General features: G+C 35.2%; 1 protein-coding gene across 1 annotated transcript in view; it reads right to left on the reverse strand.

Annotated features, from left to right (window-relative positions):
• Positions 1–8,740: 8,740 nt before the first annotated feature.
• Positions 8,741–19,597, reverse strand: part of FOXF2 (forkhead box F2) — a 12,435-nt gene continuing 1,578 nt past the window's right edge. Inside the window, exon 2 of the mRNA XM_082259868.1 lies at positions 8,741–9,384. Coding sequence (XP_082115994.1) covers positions 9,218–9,384 — 167 coding nt within the window. The 3' untranslated portion in view covers positions 8,741–9,217. The remainder of the gene's footprint in view (positions 9,385–19,597) is intronic.

Genomic DNA, 19,597 nt, shown 5'->3' on the forward strand with positions numbered 1-19,597 from the left:
TAATAACATTCAATTACAATATGATTCGTGTCACAATTGTATATGCTATATTATTATTATTATTTTTTTTTTTTGCTATTTGTCTTTTCCCACAAAAGTGGTGTTACCCTTTAAGAAGAATTAAATTTGTACCTACACTGCCTTGGTAATTGAAGCAAACAGAGATTTTCTGGCTTGACATATTTACAGTAGGTACCAATTTCCACTGCTTTGTAGTGAGGACTATTTTCTACTTGCTAAGTGGTGTCTGATAGTTTCCCCCCACCCCTCCTCAACTCCCGGGAGGGAAATGAAGTGACCTATGGCTCTCCTTGTCCGGCATTCCAGCCATTTACACTCGATATGACTTGAAGTCGGGATCTGTTTAAAGATTAACCACTTGCCGACTGCCGCACGACTATTTACTGCGGCAGTCAGCCCTGTACAGGCAAAGCGATGTAGGGCTACGTCGCTCGCCCACGAGCCTCTAGGGGGCGAGCGCGCTGCCAGAGGCACGCTCCCGCCCCCACTCGTTCTCTGCCTTCCCCGCGCGAGTGACCAGTGGCTCTGATGTCCGCCGGTCACTCGCGATCTCCCGCTGGAGAGGGAGAAAGGCAGGTGGCTAATGTAAACAAAGCCGCCTGTCATTCTCCCTGGTGTAACAGCAGAGATCATACGGTCCTGCTATGTAGGATCGTATGTCTCTGTGGTTACATCACAAGCCATGCCCCCCCACAGTTAGAATCACGCCCCTAGGGATAAATTTAACCCACTGATCACCAATAAAGTTAACCCCTTTCCTGCCAGTGTCATTTTTACAGTAACAGTGCATATTTATAGCACTGATTACTGTAGTAATGTCACTGGTACCCCCAAAAGGGTAAAAAATATCAGTCAAGGGTCCGATCTGTCCACCGCAATGTCGCAGTCCCGCAAAAAATATCGCAGATCGCCGCCATTATACTTTAAGATTGGTTGCCCCACCAAAACAAAAAAACTCCTCAAATATTAAAAAAAAACACAGTAGAGAAAAAATGTAATAAATATAAGTACCTGTCCCTTATCTTTCATACTGATGAGGGTGATGTCATGCTCTAATGATATCCGAGAAAGTACTGAAGGCCCAAATCTTGTAAAATTGATGTCCAAACACAGTAGTGGAACTTGTCGTGTGATTTGGGGTACTCAGCATTCCACTGGTATCTCATTGGAAGGAGCGTGACACAACTCTCACCTAGTCGGAAGCTAGGGAAAGGTAAGTATATTTATTACTCTTTTCCCTACATGGTTTTTATTATTATTTTATTTTTTTGCAGCATTTCGGAATGTGGGGGTGGGGGGCAATGTAATTAAGCAGACCTTGTGTTTTGGGTACACAGTCTTATTTAAATTGGCTGTTTGAAACCTGAAGTGTTATAGGCCTGCATTAAAAAAAATGAGTATTTACAAGGTAATCAATAGATAAGTAAGCTCTTGAGGGCAGGGACTGATGTGAATGTACGATATATATATGTAAAGCGCTGTGTAAATTGACAGCGCTATATAAGTACCTATTATAAATAGATAAATAAGATATGTAGACATACATAAATACATGCGTAGACCACATATCACAATGTTTTTCTAAATCTTTGCTCTAGAGATCTGCTGTGGACACAGGAGAGCCCAGCAAAAGTCAACTCAGTTGCAGAAATGATGACTATTCATAGGTGTGTGAAATGTATTTCAAGTGTAAAACTTGCTTTGGGTATATAATTAAAAAAAAAAAAATTGTAGGTAGATAGTTTCTTATTAACAATGCCAGAATTTTGCGTCTTGCCTGATTTCATTAGGCCGCAGAGTAAACTTTATATACTTGTATAAACTGTGTGTCATAACAAAGTTATTTTAGCTGTTATGGTTATCAGTACTGTTGTTGTTGCTGTTATTATTATCCAGATGCCATTCACACTAGCGCAATTTGTCATGCGTCTACAGCCACGCTGCAATGCAGGACAACGGAAATATCATTGGGGCTGATTTAGTAAAACTGGAGAGTGCAAAATCTGGTGCAGTTGTGCTTGGTAGCCAATCGGCTTCTAACTTCAGCTTGTTCAATTCAGTTTTGGCAAAAACAGCCTGGAAGCTGATTGGCTTCTTTGAAGAGCTGCATAAGATGTTGCACTCTCCAGTCTTAGTAAATCAACCCCATTGTCTCTAGGGTGACCATTCACATCAATGCAACATGGTGTGGTGTGAATTTTGAATAGGTACCTGTACTTCTTTTGGCACTGCACGGTGCTTTTTTTGGCCAAAAGGGAAGTATGAAAAATGCATGTATGGGGTTTTGTGTATTTTATTTATCTATTTATTTTTTAGCTTAAAACCCAGTCTCTTCTTTCTAGCAACAATGATGTCACAGTAGATATTGTTAGTCATTGGCAAAAATGCATGTAGCATAACAATGCATGAAAACCATGTCAAAAATTTGCATGAGCGCATTACAAAACCGCACTGGAACGCATATTTAGGCAGCAGTACTAGTGTTAGCCTAGGCTAGAGTTAGGAGATTAGCTAACAAGCTTTTTAGTTGGTTTGTAAATTTAAAGAAAAATGAACGATTGATTTATTTAAAACTTGACAAAGATTGCACGAATCTACATATGTTAAACAGGCACACACTTATATATAACATTTAAAAACAATTTTTGAATAAATATATATATATATATATATATATATATATATATATATATACTGTACATATATCCCGGATTGTAAGCTCTAACAGGCAGGGCCCTCTGATTCCTCTTGTATTGTTTTGTATTGTAACTGTACTGTCTGCCCTCATGTTGTAAAGTACTGCGCAAATTGTTGGTGCTGTTTAATAATAATAATAATAATAATATTAATAATAATAATGTAGCCTAACGTTCAGGGTGAAGTGCACAACTGTAATGAGTCCCAGTGGCAAGGAATCAGCCCCTCCCACAGTAACAGGCCATATATAGAAAAAAATGAAGAAGGGATTGCTGCACTTAAAATTTAATATAGAAAAAAACATACAGAAAAAAAGTTTTTTTTTTTTTTTTTTCAGTGTTCAATATAACAGTTTTGGGCTATATGGATAGAGTGCCCTTATCAGAATAACACAAATCTCATATAATATATAATATATATATTTATCTTTTTTTAACGATATATAAAAATACAATCATATATATATATATATATATATATATATATATATATATATATATATATATATATATATATATATATATATATATATATATATATATATGGATATAGATAGATATAGATATATCCATATATATCTATATATATATATATATATATACATATCTATATAGATAGATATATATATGTGTGTGTATATATATATATATATATATATATATATATATAACACGCATATATTATATATATTACATATATATATAATATATATATATAATATATATATATTACACATATATATTACATATATATATATATATATATTAAACATATATATATATACATATAGATATATATATATATATATATATATATATATATATATATAATGCATAAAAGAAGAAGCAGACTGAGCTTGCAATGGAAGGCACTCCATATATATCTATATATATCTATATAGATAGATATATTTATATGTGTGTGTGTATATATATATATATATATATATATATATATATATATATAACACGTATATATTATATATATTACATATATATATATAACACATATATATTATATATATTACATATATCTATATATATATATATATATATATATATATATATATATATATATATATATATATATATATATATATATATATATATATATATATATATTACACATATATAACATAACATATGATGCATAGAAGAAGAAGCAGACTGAGCTTGCAATGGAAGGCACTGGTTGCCCCACTGACAGCTGTACTCCATCCTGCAGAGGTGAGAGTGATCTCTGATGTGACAATAACATGTCAGCCCTGCAGAGGTGGGGAGTTCAAGTGCAGCTGCAGCCTGTCTCCTTTATTTACTACCAACCTATATTAATAGGATCTGGGAACACGACAGGAAACAGCAGACTTCTGGCAATTCACAGTTTATATTGGTTAAACGTAAATAGGGCTTCAAAAAATAAATATAGACAGCAATATGTGATCCCCCAGCATCAATGTGTAAACCAGCAGGGAGAGCAGTATGGCTGGCCAGCGGTGACCTCTGCTTTTACATATGGGTACTCTATGCACCATCTTGTCATCTGCTCCCAGCAGGACATGGCAGTGTTATACCCCCAGCTATACGTATTTTCCATACACAATACTGGGATGCAAACAATTTAAATAACCATTCTATTGCTTCCTTCTAATCATAGCCCCGACATTAATAATTCTTTAATAATTTTTTTAAGGTGATCGGTAAACTTAAAGCATAAAGCAGAAGTTTGACATTACATTAGAGAAGCCTATGGAAATGAAACGTGTTGGAGATATATAGGTACATCAGGGAAATCTTTGCTACAAACGGATAACATTCTAGCCAAAAGGGCTCTGCAGATAACTTCTCGTTGTAAATAGGTGAAAGTCAACAGGTTGTTTTATTTACAGGGAAATTGGTCACTTACAGAAGGAATTAAGGATAAGAATATGATAAGGTCAATGGGCATTTTATTGTACTAGGTATTCTGTCTCACCTAAACACAAACTTTAATATACAACTAAAATTCTGCTATAGCGATCCAACAAAACAGTATTGCTATTGGGATACCAATATTGTACTATACTGTATTGTGAAGTGTAAAATACACCTATGGTTAACTATCTGGTCTATTTACACAATGCATATTTTAAGGGAAAAAATCAAATCACATGCTTGCGTAATTTCCCTACAAATGTATCTACTTTCATTTATTTAAAATATCCTCTAAATATCCTCTAACATTTCCTAATTGTATCCACTTTAATTCCTTAAAAGTATCCACATTAAGGTGTCCTTTTATGAAACGGAGATGAGCAGTGATCCTGCTGATCACAGCTCATTTCCGATCATTCTCAGTTTATGAAACAGAAATGATCGCAGGAGAACATGTTCTCCGCTGATCATCTCTTCACATGGGAATCTGTCATTGACAGACACAGAAATGGCCAGGCTATGAAGCTGCGATCCCAGCACTTCACTGGCGATCTGTGCCAGAATTCACACTCCCGGGTTCACCAGCCTGGAGCTTGTGAAGCGGGGAGTGAAGACAGAATCGGGGGAGAACTGAGGGGGAAAAAGGAAGATTATGGACTTCCTTCTTCCTCGTTCAGACCCCCCAACACAGTAATCATGTCCCCCTGCCATATTTATGTATATATATACATGTATATATATACACACATACATGTAGATATATATTTAATGTGTATATATATATACAATGTATGTGTGTGTGTATTCAGTGTATATATATACATATTTATGTAAGGGGACTATTATTTATAACCTCGTGTACTCAGCAGTGATAATTTATCTCTGCTTGTTAAAGCGCGCGAGGGATTTTCATACTACTGTAATCTCGCTTTGTCTCATCTCCGAGAAAACCGTTCTCCTCTGATCACCCTGGGCGAACTGAAGTTCTCCCATTCATAAAAGGGGTGCCAGATGTGATCATTTTCCCCGGAGAACTGTAGAGAAGCCAACAGAGAAAAAAATTCACCCGTTCATAAAAGGACACCTAAATATCCACTAAAATTTTTCTGAAATGTATCCACTTCATGTATCCACTTTAATTTCTTAAAAGTATTCACATTATTATTCACTTCATGTATCCACTTTAATTTCTTAAAAGTATCCACTTTAAATATCCACTACAATTTCCTCAATCTATCCACTTTAATTTCTTAATAATTCAAGATAAAGCATTCTCCATTGGCATTTGTTATGAACATTTTATTGGAAAAAAAAATGTACATCCAAATATCTGAACATTTTTTTACGACTACATAAGTGCAAATACATTCTTTTCTTTAAAAAGCATAGTGGGATTATACAGTTTTTAGATACACTTTTGTCAACATATTGTGATAAGACAATCTAAAGAACAAAAAAAAAAATGGCAAAAATAACCTTGCATTTTGCCCTGCTAAAGTATTTAATTTCTAATATATACAATATTTTAATACTAGACGGTAAGGAGAAACTGTGTGGGAGATGGGTGCTGACTCCCCAAAGATTCCATAAAATAGGTTTCATTTTTTATAAATGGTTAAAAAAATGCATCTGGTGATTGTGTGGTGGAGGGCAGGGCGAGGTAAAGGAAAGAGACAGGAAAAAAAAGGAAAGGATAAAAGTATAGATAGCGAGGAAGCGAGGGAGAAGAAAGAAGAGAGCGATAGAGGGAACGAAGTAGGTTATATGGAAGAGAGAGAGTGAGAAGAGAGATTGAGAGAGGTAGAGGGTAAAGGGGGAGAGAGAAAGAGAGACAGGAGGTAAAGAGAGAGAGAGGGGGGGTAGAGGAGAAGAGAGAGAGAGAAGGTAAAGGAGGGCGGGGGAGAAGATAAAGGGAGAGAGAGAAAGGGAGGGAGAGAGTGGTTATAGGGAGAGAGAGAGAGAAATAGAGGGGAGAGAGTGGTACAGGGGGAGTGAGAGAGAGAGAGAGAGAGAGAGAGAGAGAGACAGAAGGTAAAGAGAGAGAGAGGGGGGTAGAGGAGGGGGAGAGAGAGAGAGAGAGAGAGAGGGGTATAGAGAGAGAGAGAGAGAGAGAAGGTAAAGGGAGAGAGAGAAAGAGAGGGGGGAGAGTGGGTACAGGGGGAGTGAGAGAGAAGGTAAAGGGGGAGGGGAGAAGATAAAGGGAGATAGAGAAAGAGAGAGAAAGGGTGGTATAGGGAGAGGGAGAAAGAGAGAAGGTAAAGGGAGATAGAGAAAGAGAGGAAAGAGAGTGTGTACAGGGGGGAGAGAGAGAGAATGTAAAGAGAGAGAAGGTAAAGGGAAACCAAGAAAGAGAGGGGGGCAAATGGAGAAAGAGAGAGAGAGAAAGATAGAGAGAGATGGTAAGGAGAGAGAGAGCTTAAAGGGGAGAGAGAGAAAGAGAGAGGGAAGAGAGAGAGGGTAAAGCAAGAGAGAGAAAGGGGGAGAGAGAAAGGTAAAGTGAGAAAGAGAGAGACAGATAGGAGGTAAATGGTGAGAGAGATGGGAGAAAGGGGGGGGGGGTAGAAAGAGAGAGAGGGAAGAGAGAGAGTGAGGGGGTAAAGGGAGAGGGGGTAAAGAGAGAGAGGGAGAGGGTAAAATGAGAGAGAGAGGGGGGGGGGTAAAGGGAGTGAGAGAGAGAGAGAGAGAGAGAGAGAATGTAAAGGGGGGGGGGGAGAGAGAGAAGGTAAAGGGAGAGAGAGATTTAGTAGGTTATATGAAAGAGAAAGAAAGAAAACGAGAAAGAAAGAAAGAAAGAAAGAAAGAAAGAAAGAAAGAAAGAAAGAAAGAAAGAAAGAAAGAAAGAAAGAAAGAAAGAAAGAAAGAAAGAAAGAAAGAAGGAGAGAAAAATAAGTTATATGGAAGAGAATGGTGAGGGAGAAAGAGAAGAAGAGAGAGATAACGGCAAGTGATAGAAGGGCATAAGTGGTAAAAGTGTGTGAGAGGGTACCGAGAAAAAAGGGCTGAGAGGGAGAAGAAAGATAATAAATACAGAATATATAGGAAACAGAGAGTTGACAAGGGAGTGGAATAGTTATTGGCAATATATAGAAGAGAGAGGTAAAGGCTAGAGAGATACTAAATAAACATAAAGTAGAGAACAATTCTATAAAAGAAAAAAAGGGAAAGAAAATAAGAAGATAGGACAGAGATAGAAGAGGAAGGTGAAAGGGAAGAGAAGACAATAAAGAGAAGCAAGAGATGAAAACAACAGAGAACATACAAAGGAATTGACAGAGAAGGAAACAAATGGGAAGTGAATGGGGCAGAGAATAAAATAATATGTGGTGTAAAGTAGTAGAGAAGGTAAATCAGGGTGTTTAGAGACAGAGATAAGTACATAGGAGAGAAAAGGAGAAGAGACACAACAAGGTGTGACAGAAGAGAAGAAGAAAGAGGTTGTTGAGAGATCCATGCACAGATCACATCATTCTCTTGCCTGTACAATCCTCAGGCTCCTATGTTCTCTCTCTACTCCAAGCTTACTTTAAACCACGCAGTCATTTCCACCATGTGGAGATTAATTCCAGCATTTGGTTTTCCATGAGCCATGATTCATGGTTAAGTCACATCGAAAATATTTACAAGGACAAAGCAACTATCACAAACATCAATGCATAATGATTCATCCCAGGATCTGATCCAACATAGAGAAGGGAGCCCATTCTGAGAACAGGAAGACTTTTATTTACAATCTAGGAACATACTACAACAATGCAGGGTGTCATTTACTAAAGGGGTAATAAATAGGTTGGTCAAACCACTTTACAATGAAACCTTTTAGATGCACTATAGGGCTCACCATACACCTTACAATCTGAACATACAATCAACTTTAGATTGACCAAAACTATGAAATATGAGAAGCTACCTAAACAATCCAAATAATTTGAATCTAGTCTGGCAGGATCTTGCACTATGTTGTTGTTGGTAAATCTAAAGGCGGTTGTACAATGAGATTGTATAGTGTATAGACAGCCTAAACTGTATGACATTATTGCTTGGGTAAATCACCCAAATTATAGAAAAATACAGGGAAGGTGGATATGAATAGTAAGATGCATGTGATTTGTGGTAACCCCATCATCTGATGGCAGTCAGCTAACATTCGTTTATTTTTTAAAACCTATGACAAATGTTTTGTAATACCAGCTCTTTAGTATTTCTCAGATCGAAGTGCCGTGTTTGTGTCTGGGGTCAGATACTTGTCCTTGTCATCTGACAATGCCTCCTGATCGCAGGATTGTAAACATATCAAACTTTTTATTATTACCTGTGCTTGGCAGGCAGTGATACATTTAAGTGCCCGAGCAATGAAAGTCGATTGGAAGTAATTCAAGCAGATGGAAGATGAAGGGTACTTCATATATGGCAGCTGAACACAGATCCAGCCCTGGGGCTGGCACCCTGCCATAGATTAGTGTGGCTTCACGGCCCAGCATTGAGATACACAGGGCAGGAGACAAGGGGTGCTCGATGCCCGCCTGGCACAGTACAGTACACACAGACGCTGAGGTTGTCGCTCGCTCCCCATTGTATTGGCTCAGTCCCATCTACATCACGCAAGGCTTTATATCCTGGCAGACACTCTGATGGTGGTGATGGTGATAGTAAGAACTGCTGGCAGACGGGTGGAAAGAAGAAATCCCGTTAAAATTGAGAACAAAATCCTTTCTGTCGCACACAGGGGAGGAGTGGTGCTGGTAACGAGGCAATCCCACTGCAATGGAAATACAAACAGTTACTAGAATAAAGGCACACAGGGCTGGTGTCACCCCTGACTGATCAGAGGAAGGCAAAGTCATTACCTGCTGGCCTTCCATTGGTGATGGACATAAAACCACACAACCTTCACCCTACTTCCCTAAACTCATCACACACCTTACAATCTGATTGTACAATCTACTATGCAGTGCAAGGGCCTATCCTTCCCCATACAAAATGATTGGATAGGTCGGGTAGGTCCTCCTATACAGTTTTGGTCCATCAAATGTTGATTGTATGATCAGACTGTAATGTGTATGGTGGCCTCTGCCTGGCTATCAGAAAATATATAAACTTGTATTTGTTGGGTTCATTTATTATAACTGGGAGAGTGCAAAATCTGCTGCTGCTTCTAACTTCAGCTTCTTCAATTCACACATGAGCGTATCGTTTTCAGGCATTTTTTGGGTTTTTTACAGGCGTTTTTGTGGCGTTTTTCTGCTCTAGGATCAGCTCAAAAGACGCCCAACAAGACAAATCCTATTAATTTCAATGGCCCCTGTTCACATTAAGCAAAACGCCCAAAGCTCAAAAAAGTACATGAGCTTCTTTTTGGGCAGATTACAGGCATTTTTATTTTTTTCCATTAGTCACTTGTCAACCTAAAAACGCCTGTAAAAACACCTGAAAAACGCAAAAAAAAAAAAAAAAATGCCTGTAAAAATAGCAACGCCAAGATGTGAACATAGCCTTTTCAGGCGTTTTTGCAGGTGTTTGGAGGAAGGCATTGACATCTAACAAAAATGCTTGTAATCAGCCAAAAAAGAAGCTCATGTACTTTTTTGAGCTTAGGTGTTCTTCTTCTGGAGACAAAACGCTCAGATGTGAACATGGTTTGACACAAAAAAAAAAGAAAAACTGGAAGCTGATTGGTTACTTTCTATGCAGAGCTGCACCAGATTTTGCATTCTCCAGTTTTAGTAAATTAACAGCACTAGGGTTTCTAGAAGGCATATACTAATTGGTCCAACATTTAAAAAATACAACTATAAATACATAACAGTATTAAAATACTTATAATAATATAATAAATAAAGACCCTATGTGATTTCAGGTGATTAAAAAAAAAAGGAGCACCTGTCAGGAATTACAACTGATTTACATAAAATAAAAAATAATCCCTGAAAATCTAAGAATCTATCACAATTAAATAACAAAAACGAATTGTCCCCCAATATTACCTGTTTATTGATCCAAAGAGACAGTGGATTGCTAAAGTAATAAAGGGAGTTTATTAAAAATCCTAAATAATGATGATGAGAAACTTGGGTTGATTTACTAAAACTGGAGAGTGCAAAATCTGGTGCAGTTCTTCAAAGAAACCAATCAGCTTCTATTTTTTTTTTTTTTTGTCAAAACCTAATTGAACCAACTAAAGTTAGAAGCTGATTGGCTACCATGCAGAGCTGCACCAGATTTTGCACTCTCCAGTTTTAGAAAATCAACCCCCATGTGTTCACTTTAATCCAACCATATGCAATCACAAATCCATTTTTTTTTAATGTATTCTGCACACGATTGGAATGTAATAAAAAATCTAAATGAACAGTCACTACAGGATTGAACACTGGGGAGTGCAAAATCTGGTGCAGCTCTGCATAGAAACCAATCAGCTTGGGGCATACAGTATTTTCTGACATATCTGCTTTCCATACCTACATAAAGTTCTGATAATTGGTCTAAAAGTGCTAATAATAAAATTTGGATATATCTGACCTTTGCTATTCTTTGCAATAATTAAAATGAAGAACTGTAAAGTTGATTAACTAAAGAAGTTGAAGCTGTTAACTAGAGCACCTTGACAAGTCTCAGTGCACTTTGCAAAGCCAATGATAGTAAATAGGGTGAACCTGCCATCACTTTGAATGCACAGGGAGAGATTATAGAGTTTACTAGCACATGCGTGGTTGATAGAGCTTCATCTTATTTGCTAAGCTCAGGTAAGGATCACTTTTATATTCCTTTAGAAAATCATCCCCTGCATGTTCTACAGCCCATTAAAATATATTTAGCCTAAAGCTGAATACACTATCCAACTTATGTGGTTAGATTTCCTTCAGATTTACCTTTTCTATGTAGTGCATGGGCCTGCCTGATTTCATACAAATTGGAAGTGTTTAGGTTTGACCTCATATTATATGGTTTTGGAAAGTCTAAAGGAAAAAGTCTTCAGAAAATCTTATAGTGTGTATGGCCCATTAGTGTTGCCATATTCACTATAATCTGATTGTACAATAATACTATGGAGGAGATTTACTAAAACTGGAGTGTGCAAAATCTGGTGCAGCTCTGCATAGAAACCAATCAGCTTCCAAGTTTTATTGTCAAATCATAACAGAACATGCTGAAGTTAGAAGTTGATGCTGAAGTTAGAAGTTAATGGGCTATCAAGCACAACTGCACCAGATTCTGAGTGCTCCTGTTTTAGTAAATCTCCCCCTATGTAAAATGAAGCCAAACCTGACAATCCAACACATTTCTATCCAGTCCCACAGGCCCTAATTATCCAGATTTGTTAGTAGATCTAAAGGAGGTTATACAATCAGATTGTATAGTGTATGGCCAGCTTTAAACTTTGCATCCCAGATGATCAAAACCCAAGCAATGCATTGTGCCATATTCACTATATGACTGCCTGCTTTCCCCAGCATTACCAGCAGCCTGCTCACCTTAATAAATTTCCATATAAATCTTTCCAAGCTTCCTATTTATGGCCCCAGTTTAATCAGTTTCCATGGATTAACAATGTGAGAAAATATGTATTTCCAAACCTCAACAAAACAGGCGTTCTGCTTCTAATCCGCCTGGATATTACATGGAATAGAACATGAAAGCACGTTTATTTCTGGGGCTCAGGCTCTCAGAGGCTGCCCTTATTTTATGTAAAATTAGTTAAGAATGTCCCTTTAAAATGGGGATTATTTTCACAAGGCTCATTAAATCTGTGCAGACACCTCATTATGTAATGAATTTTTAATACTCGGCCAGTTGCCTTCTCCTCAAGGTGAACTAGGCGCATGTAAAAAGGTGAGCACGGTTTTTAACGAGCTGCTGGACTTCCTAATTAAAGAGAAGAATTTGCCTTTCTGCTAATTAAGTGAAAACGGGCCTGATTTGTAGGGATATTTGTATGGGCACAAGTACTGTAATGTGCCACACCACGCTGCCTAATCTTATCTAATCTTTCATCTACTAGCCTGATTTACAAATTGTCATTTGGGATCTTTGGGGCTTAACTTTGATGTGGATGGCATATTGGCAGGGCAGGAAGGAAGTTTATTGTATAGTCATAAATCCCATTTATAGGTGTAAATAAATCCAGCAAGTGACTGATAATAATTAGCCCGTATTTCCTAAAGATTTCCATAACTTAACCTGGCTAATTGCATAGCTGCATCTTTCCTTGTAGCTATTTAGGGATAGCTATTGCTAAATATTATTATTATTATTATTATTATTATTATTATTATTATTATTATTATTATTATTATTAATATTAATAAAAAAATAATAGTATTCATATTAATATTAATCCTGTATTTCCTAAAAATTAACCTGGCTACTTGCATAGCTACACGTTATTATATTATTATTATTAATAATAATAATAATAATAATAATATTAATAAATAAAACTAAAACTAATAGTATTAATATTAATAATAATCCTATATTATCTAAAAATTAACCTGACTAATTGCATAGCTACACGTTTCCTTTAATATTACTAATAGCACATCCCTACAACTGCTACTACGAATTCTACTAATACTACTAATAATAATTAACCTGTATTTCCTAATGCTATCCATAACTTAACCTGGCTAATTGCATTGCTGCACCTTTCATTGTAGCTAAAGTATAAGGCTAGATAATGCTAAATATAATAGTAACAATAATAATAATAATGATAATGATGATAATAATAATAATAATAATAATAATAATAATAATAATAATAATAATAATAATAATAATTTCACTACTACTACTCTTCTAATAAAAATAATAATACCATTTATCCTGTATTTATATTCATAACGTAATATGGCTTGTATAGCTGCTCCTTTCCTTTCCTTGTAGCTAAAGTAAAGCTAATAATGCTAAATATATTATATTATGATATAATAATAATAATAATAAAAATAATTTCACTACTACTACTTCTGCTAATAATAATAATAAAAAATAATAATAACCCAGTATTTTCTAAAGATATCCATTCTGGCTAATTGCAAAGCTGCACGTTCCCTTCTAACTAAAGTAAGGCTAGCTATTGGTACTAATAATAATAATAATAATAATAATAATAATAATAATAATAATAATAATAATAATAGCAACAACGACATTACTACTATTACTACTAAAAAAATTAGCTTGTATTTTTTTAAAACAAAAATCCCCTATTCCCTGGGAGTAAAGTAAATGATAGTCATTGCAAAATATAACAATAATATAAAAATAACAACAATACTACTACTACTACTTCTAATAATAATATTAATAATAATAATAATACTAAGATATCTACAACTTAGCCTGGAAAATTGCATAGCTGCAAGGTTCCTTGCAGCTGAAGTAATTCTAGCTATTGCTAAATATAATAATAATAACAATAATAATAAAATTGCTACTACTAATAATGATAATAATAATACTCAATACTTTTACGTTATTTGTTTTTGTTTTTTTATATATATAAGCCCTATTTTAGGGTGCCTGTTGTAAGAACTGTTTCATTGTGCTTTCTAATAACCAATTTAAAAATCAAGACTGGCACTGAAAAATGACAGTTTGATAAATGATGCATTTTATTGGTTTCTGTGGGCCAGTATTGAACATCTGATGTAATCATTCCCTCCCACTTTATGAAAAAAAAAAGGCTAAAGGATGAACTCCAAGTAAACAATTTATAGATTAACCAGAGTCCCTTTGATAATTATTTAAATATAATTATATAATTATTTGTCCTAAATATTTGATAGTACTGCTGGACCTACACCAAACAATTCTAACGTTCTCTATCAAACACAGCATTGTGAAAATATATCTAGTTTATTCAAATAAAATATATATACCTGTATTGAATGAATGTATTTTACTTGTCTATCTAGTTGCAAACATTAAAAGCACCGTGCTGAAATACTAATTAGGCTATGAGCACTGTAGATGTAGAACAGTTCCTATATTTTAGAATGTATCGATCAGACGTTTTTGTATGTTTACACACACACACTGATGTGATAAATGTATATGTAATAAACACATGTCATAGTGACAGACACATTTCAGATAAAACATGTACAGCTCTCTCTATAGGGATTACTGATGACAAAACTCTGCTTTTTGTTGACAGTGTTACAATTCTTTTTCATGCATTTGCTAGACCTGATTTTTTGAATGCTACTTGTGAATAGGGTTTTACTATCATTACAACTGTGGATCCTTTGTGCTAATCAAATCATGTTCACGGTGCAGATATGCAGCCAGTGTAATCTCTTCTAGTAAGTACACAATCCTGGATTATACATGTATTATACAGATAAACTCCCATAGGGGATATCTTCACAGATAAGGAGGGCTGCCTGGCTCCCCAGGACATGATTGACAGTTCAACGAGGGTGGAATGGAAAAAAATCGCAGTGAGACATTTTTTTTTTGCAGTTGTTACTTGTTGAAATTCCCATAAAATTGAACAAGAGGCTGCTCTCATGTGGGTTAAGTCAGGCTCAAATCCTCTTCGGTGTGGTCCAGCTTAGACTGTCTTTGTTTAGTTAACCTCTGCGACCCGTATTTAAAAGGTCTATTTGCAAATTTCCCAGTACAAATCTAGTATGTTCTGCTGCCTTACACATCGCCCCTTAGCCCTATGTCTGGAAGCAGCTTGATTCACAGCTCAAATGTATAGAGGATGTACACCTTCACTACTGGCCACATTGCTGACCTATATGTCTATAGCTGAATATTTAGGTATATTATATATATATTTATATAGATAGATAGATAGATAGATAGATAGATAGATAGATAGATAGATAGATAGATAGATAGATAGATAGATAGATAGATAGATAGATAGATAGATATAGGTGTAGGTATTTATGCATATCTATCTATCTATCTATCTATCTATCTATCTATCTATCTATCTATCTATCTATCTATCTATCTATCTATCTATCTATCTATCTATCTATCTATCTATCTATCTAGAGAGAGAAAGAAAGAGAATGTACACCTACTGGCCACACACCGATAGATAGATAGATAGATAGATAGATAGATAGATAGATAGATAGATAGATAGATAGATAGATAGATAGATAGATAGATAGATAGATAGATAGATAGATAGATAGAGACATGGACAGAGACAGAGAGAATGAGAATGTATACCTACTGGCCACATATACAAAAGTGCTGATTTCTGTCATATGTCTATAGCTAAGTATTAATGCATATCTATCTATCTATCTATCTATCTATCTATCTATCTATCTATCTATCTATCTATCTATCTATCTATCTATCTATCTATCTATCTATCTATCTATCTATCTAGAAAAAGAGAGAAAGATAGAGAGAGAATGTACCTACTAGTATTTATATATATATATAATTTATTTACAAACATTATATATATATATATATATATATATATATATATAAATATATATAATTTATTTACAAACATTATATATATATATATAAAGGTAGGTAGATAGATAGATAGATAGATAGATAGATAGATAGATAGATAGATAGATAGATAGATAGATAGATAGATAGATAGATATAGAGTAAATATACTACTGGCCACATATACAAAAGTGCTGACCTCATCTCTTCTGTTATATGTCTATAGCTAAGTAGTTCCCTCCTCCACTGAAATGTTTATATTTTCACATATACAATAGTGCTGACCTGCTCTCTGTTTTATGTGTATATCTATGTAGTTCCTCCTATGTGGCTCCTCCACTGAAATATATATATATATATATATATATATATTTTTTTTTTTTTTTTTTTTAATTTACAAACATTGTATATAAAAATAGATAGATAAATAGACAGATAGATAGAGAATGGCAAGCAGAGAGAGAACGAAAGAGAGAATGTGAACACATTCACTTCTGGATACACACACACACACACACACACATATATATATATATATATATATAAACAAGGCAGGCAGTAATGTCGGATGTGTTCTTTAATAATAATATATAATGTATAACTTAGCTAGGTGGACAATGGACAGGAATATGGTGCCTGCTGTCTAAAAGGTAGATGTAGTGGTAAGTTAAGTCTTGAAGTGGGGCTACATATTAATGTTGATAAATGACTGTAATGTGCTGTCCCTGGAGCCCCATTACTTGTGATTTACACATGACCTGTGATCAGAGTCATGCAACCTCCAGTTCCTCTTACGTGCCTCCTTTTGCTAATTTAATAAATACATTGCACTAGTCACCCGCTAAGGTGCTGTCAGCATTGGTCCTGACGGATGGCTAAATCAGATAACAGTGGAGAGACATAACCGTTATTTTATATGACATGTACGATAATATAGAGTGCAATGAAAGAATTTTGAGATTAGGGTCCATCTATATATTCATTTCTATCTTTATTTATTATTATAATTATTATTGAATATTATTATTTGATTCTGGGTAGATCTAGAGACTTCACTTAGCAAAATGCACCCTCACTGCATTTAGCAATTTCAGTAAAATTGTGTTCATTTTAATCATTTATTTATGTACCAAAAAAACAAACAAACGGATTTTCCCCTTGCACGTATTTATTTTTATTTTATTTTTTTTTTGGTGTGAGCAAGTCACCCTAGCCCTCTCATGGTTATTGTTTTCTTATTCTTTATGATTATTCTCCTTATTTTCTATAGTAGAGGATGCTCACTCTGGATGCATGCTTACTTATCTATTGTATACTGCTGTGTTGTGTTTACTTTGGATACAGGGGGGGGAAAAAAACTTTGTGCAGGAAAAACAAACAAACAAAAAACAGGATTTTATATTAATGAATGAAATGAACATAGCTTCACCTTATTCACTGAGCTTTGACTTTTCAAGGTGAGAATGATCAGCTCCTTTAGTAAAAGCCACTCCACTGAACATAATGTAACGAACTTCAAACCAGAAATGGCATATATTGCAGCTTAATGATCTTATAAATGCGGTGGTTGCATTATTTTTATTTTTTCTTTTGTTTTCACCAGGTGATCCAGCCAGTTACCCCAATTCCTGCCTTAGGGTGTCTCCAATCTGCATGGAGGAGCAACTAGAGACACCTTTGGACAGCAGCATTGACAGTCAGGGTAGTGATGCACTTGTAGATTAGTAGGACTTTACATAAGTGACCAACAAATTCCACACTTATTACAGCAGCAGTTTTTATCTCCTTTTTTTTTTTTTTAGATAAAGGTTTTACATAAATGAATAAAAGCTGACTATTGTAAGCACGCCTGTTAGTGTTAAATGGTTTCTCTCAACCCTCTCACTGCCATTTCTGCTGCACAGCAAAAAAATAAACAGTTCCTGGCAGTTTCAACAGGCGAGAATAAAGGAAAATAAACCTATAAAAGAAAACGAATGCAGCCACTACATCTAAGAATTAGTAGGCTGAAATATATTTTTAATATGTGTTTTGAGGTTAAAAAAAAAATCAACTCCAATAAATATAGTGATTTTTCTTGTTTTTGTGCTTAATGTTCTTTCTTTTGGTGCTAAATTGCACACAAGGATGAAAAAAAATGTGTACATGTTGGAGTATTAAGCTGCCCATACATTATACAATTTTCTTATTCAATTTTCCTTTAGATTTACCTTCAACTCTGTATTGCAAGGGCCTGCCTGATTGCATAAAAACTGAAAGTGTTTAGGTCTGACGTCATATCATATGGTTTTGGCAAATCTAAAGGTAAATTGTACAAGACAATTGTACAATGTATGGCCAGCCTTAGTAAAACTCTAATGGCGGCCATACACGACTTAATTTTATTATCCAATCAATGTGCGCTGTGTTTAAAGTTGTTTGATCAAATTAGCAAAAAAATCCAATAGGCACAACTTCCCTTTCAAACAATTTAAAATGGATTCTATCAAGATTAGCAGATCAGCCAGAGCTGAAAATTATTTTTCATTTTGCATTGATCTGCAGCACTGTTCATAATTTAGATTGCATTTCAATTGATCAGATTATGAGATTGCATGGTGGATAATTTACAATTATATTTTCAAGCAATTGATCCAAATCCACATAATTCTTGTGTGGCATATCGAACAAATAGGTTGCGAACTTGCGAATGATAGATCGATTGTTCTTATTGGGAAATAAATTGATTGTTTATGGAAGTTTGTATGGCCACCATAACAATGTGGTTACATTGGAGTTTTACTAAAACTGGAGAGTGCAAAATCTGGTGCAGCTCTGCATGGCAGCCAATCAGCTTGTAACTTCAGCTTGTTCAAATAAGGTTTGACAAAAAAAATAAAAAGAAAGAAAATGAAAGCTGATTGGTTTCTATACAGAGTTGCGCCAGATTTTGCACACTGCAGTTTTAGTAAATCTCCCCTATGGAAGCTGATTGGTTTCTATACAGAGTTGCGCCTGATATTGCACACTGCAGTTTTAGTAAATCTCCTCTATGGAAGCTGATTGGTTTCTATACAGAGTTGCACCAGATTTTGCACACTGCAGTTTTAGTAAATCTCCCCTATGGAAGCTGATTGGTTTCTACACAGAGTTGCGCCAGATATTGCACACTGCAGTTTTAGTAAATCTACCCTATGGAAGCTGATTGGTTTCTATACAGAGTTGTGCCAGATATTGCACATTGCAGTTTTAGTAAATCTCCCCTATGGAAGCTGATTGGTTTCTATACAGAGTTGCGCCAGATATTGCACACTGCAGTTTTAGTAAATCTCCCCTATGGAAGCTGATTGGTTTCTATACAGATTTGTGCCAGATATTGCACACTGCAGTTTTAGTAAACCCCCCTATGGAAGCTGATTGGTTTCTATGCAGAGTTGCAGCAGATTTTGCACATTGCAGTTTTAGTAAATATCCCCTATGGAAGCTGATTGGTTTCTATACAGAGTTGTGCCAGATATTGCACATTGCAGTTTTAGTAAATCTCCCCT

This window comes from Pelophylax lessonae, assembly GCF_965119305.1.
Source record: "Pelophylax lessonae genome assembly, chromosome: 5".
NCBI classification, from domain to species: Eukaryota; Metazoa; Chordata; class Amphibia; order Anura; family Ranidae; genus Pelophylax; species Pelophylax lessonae.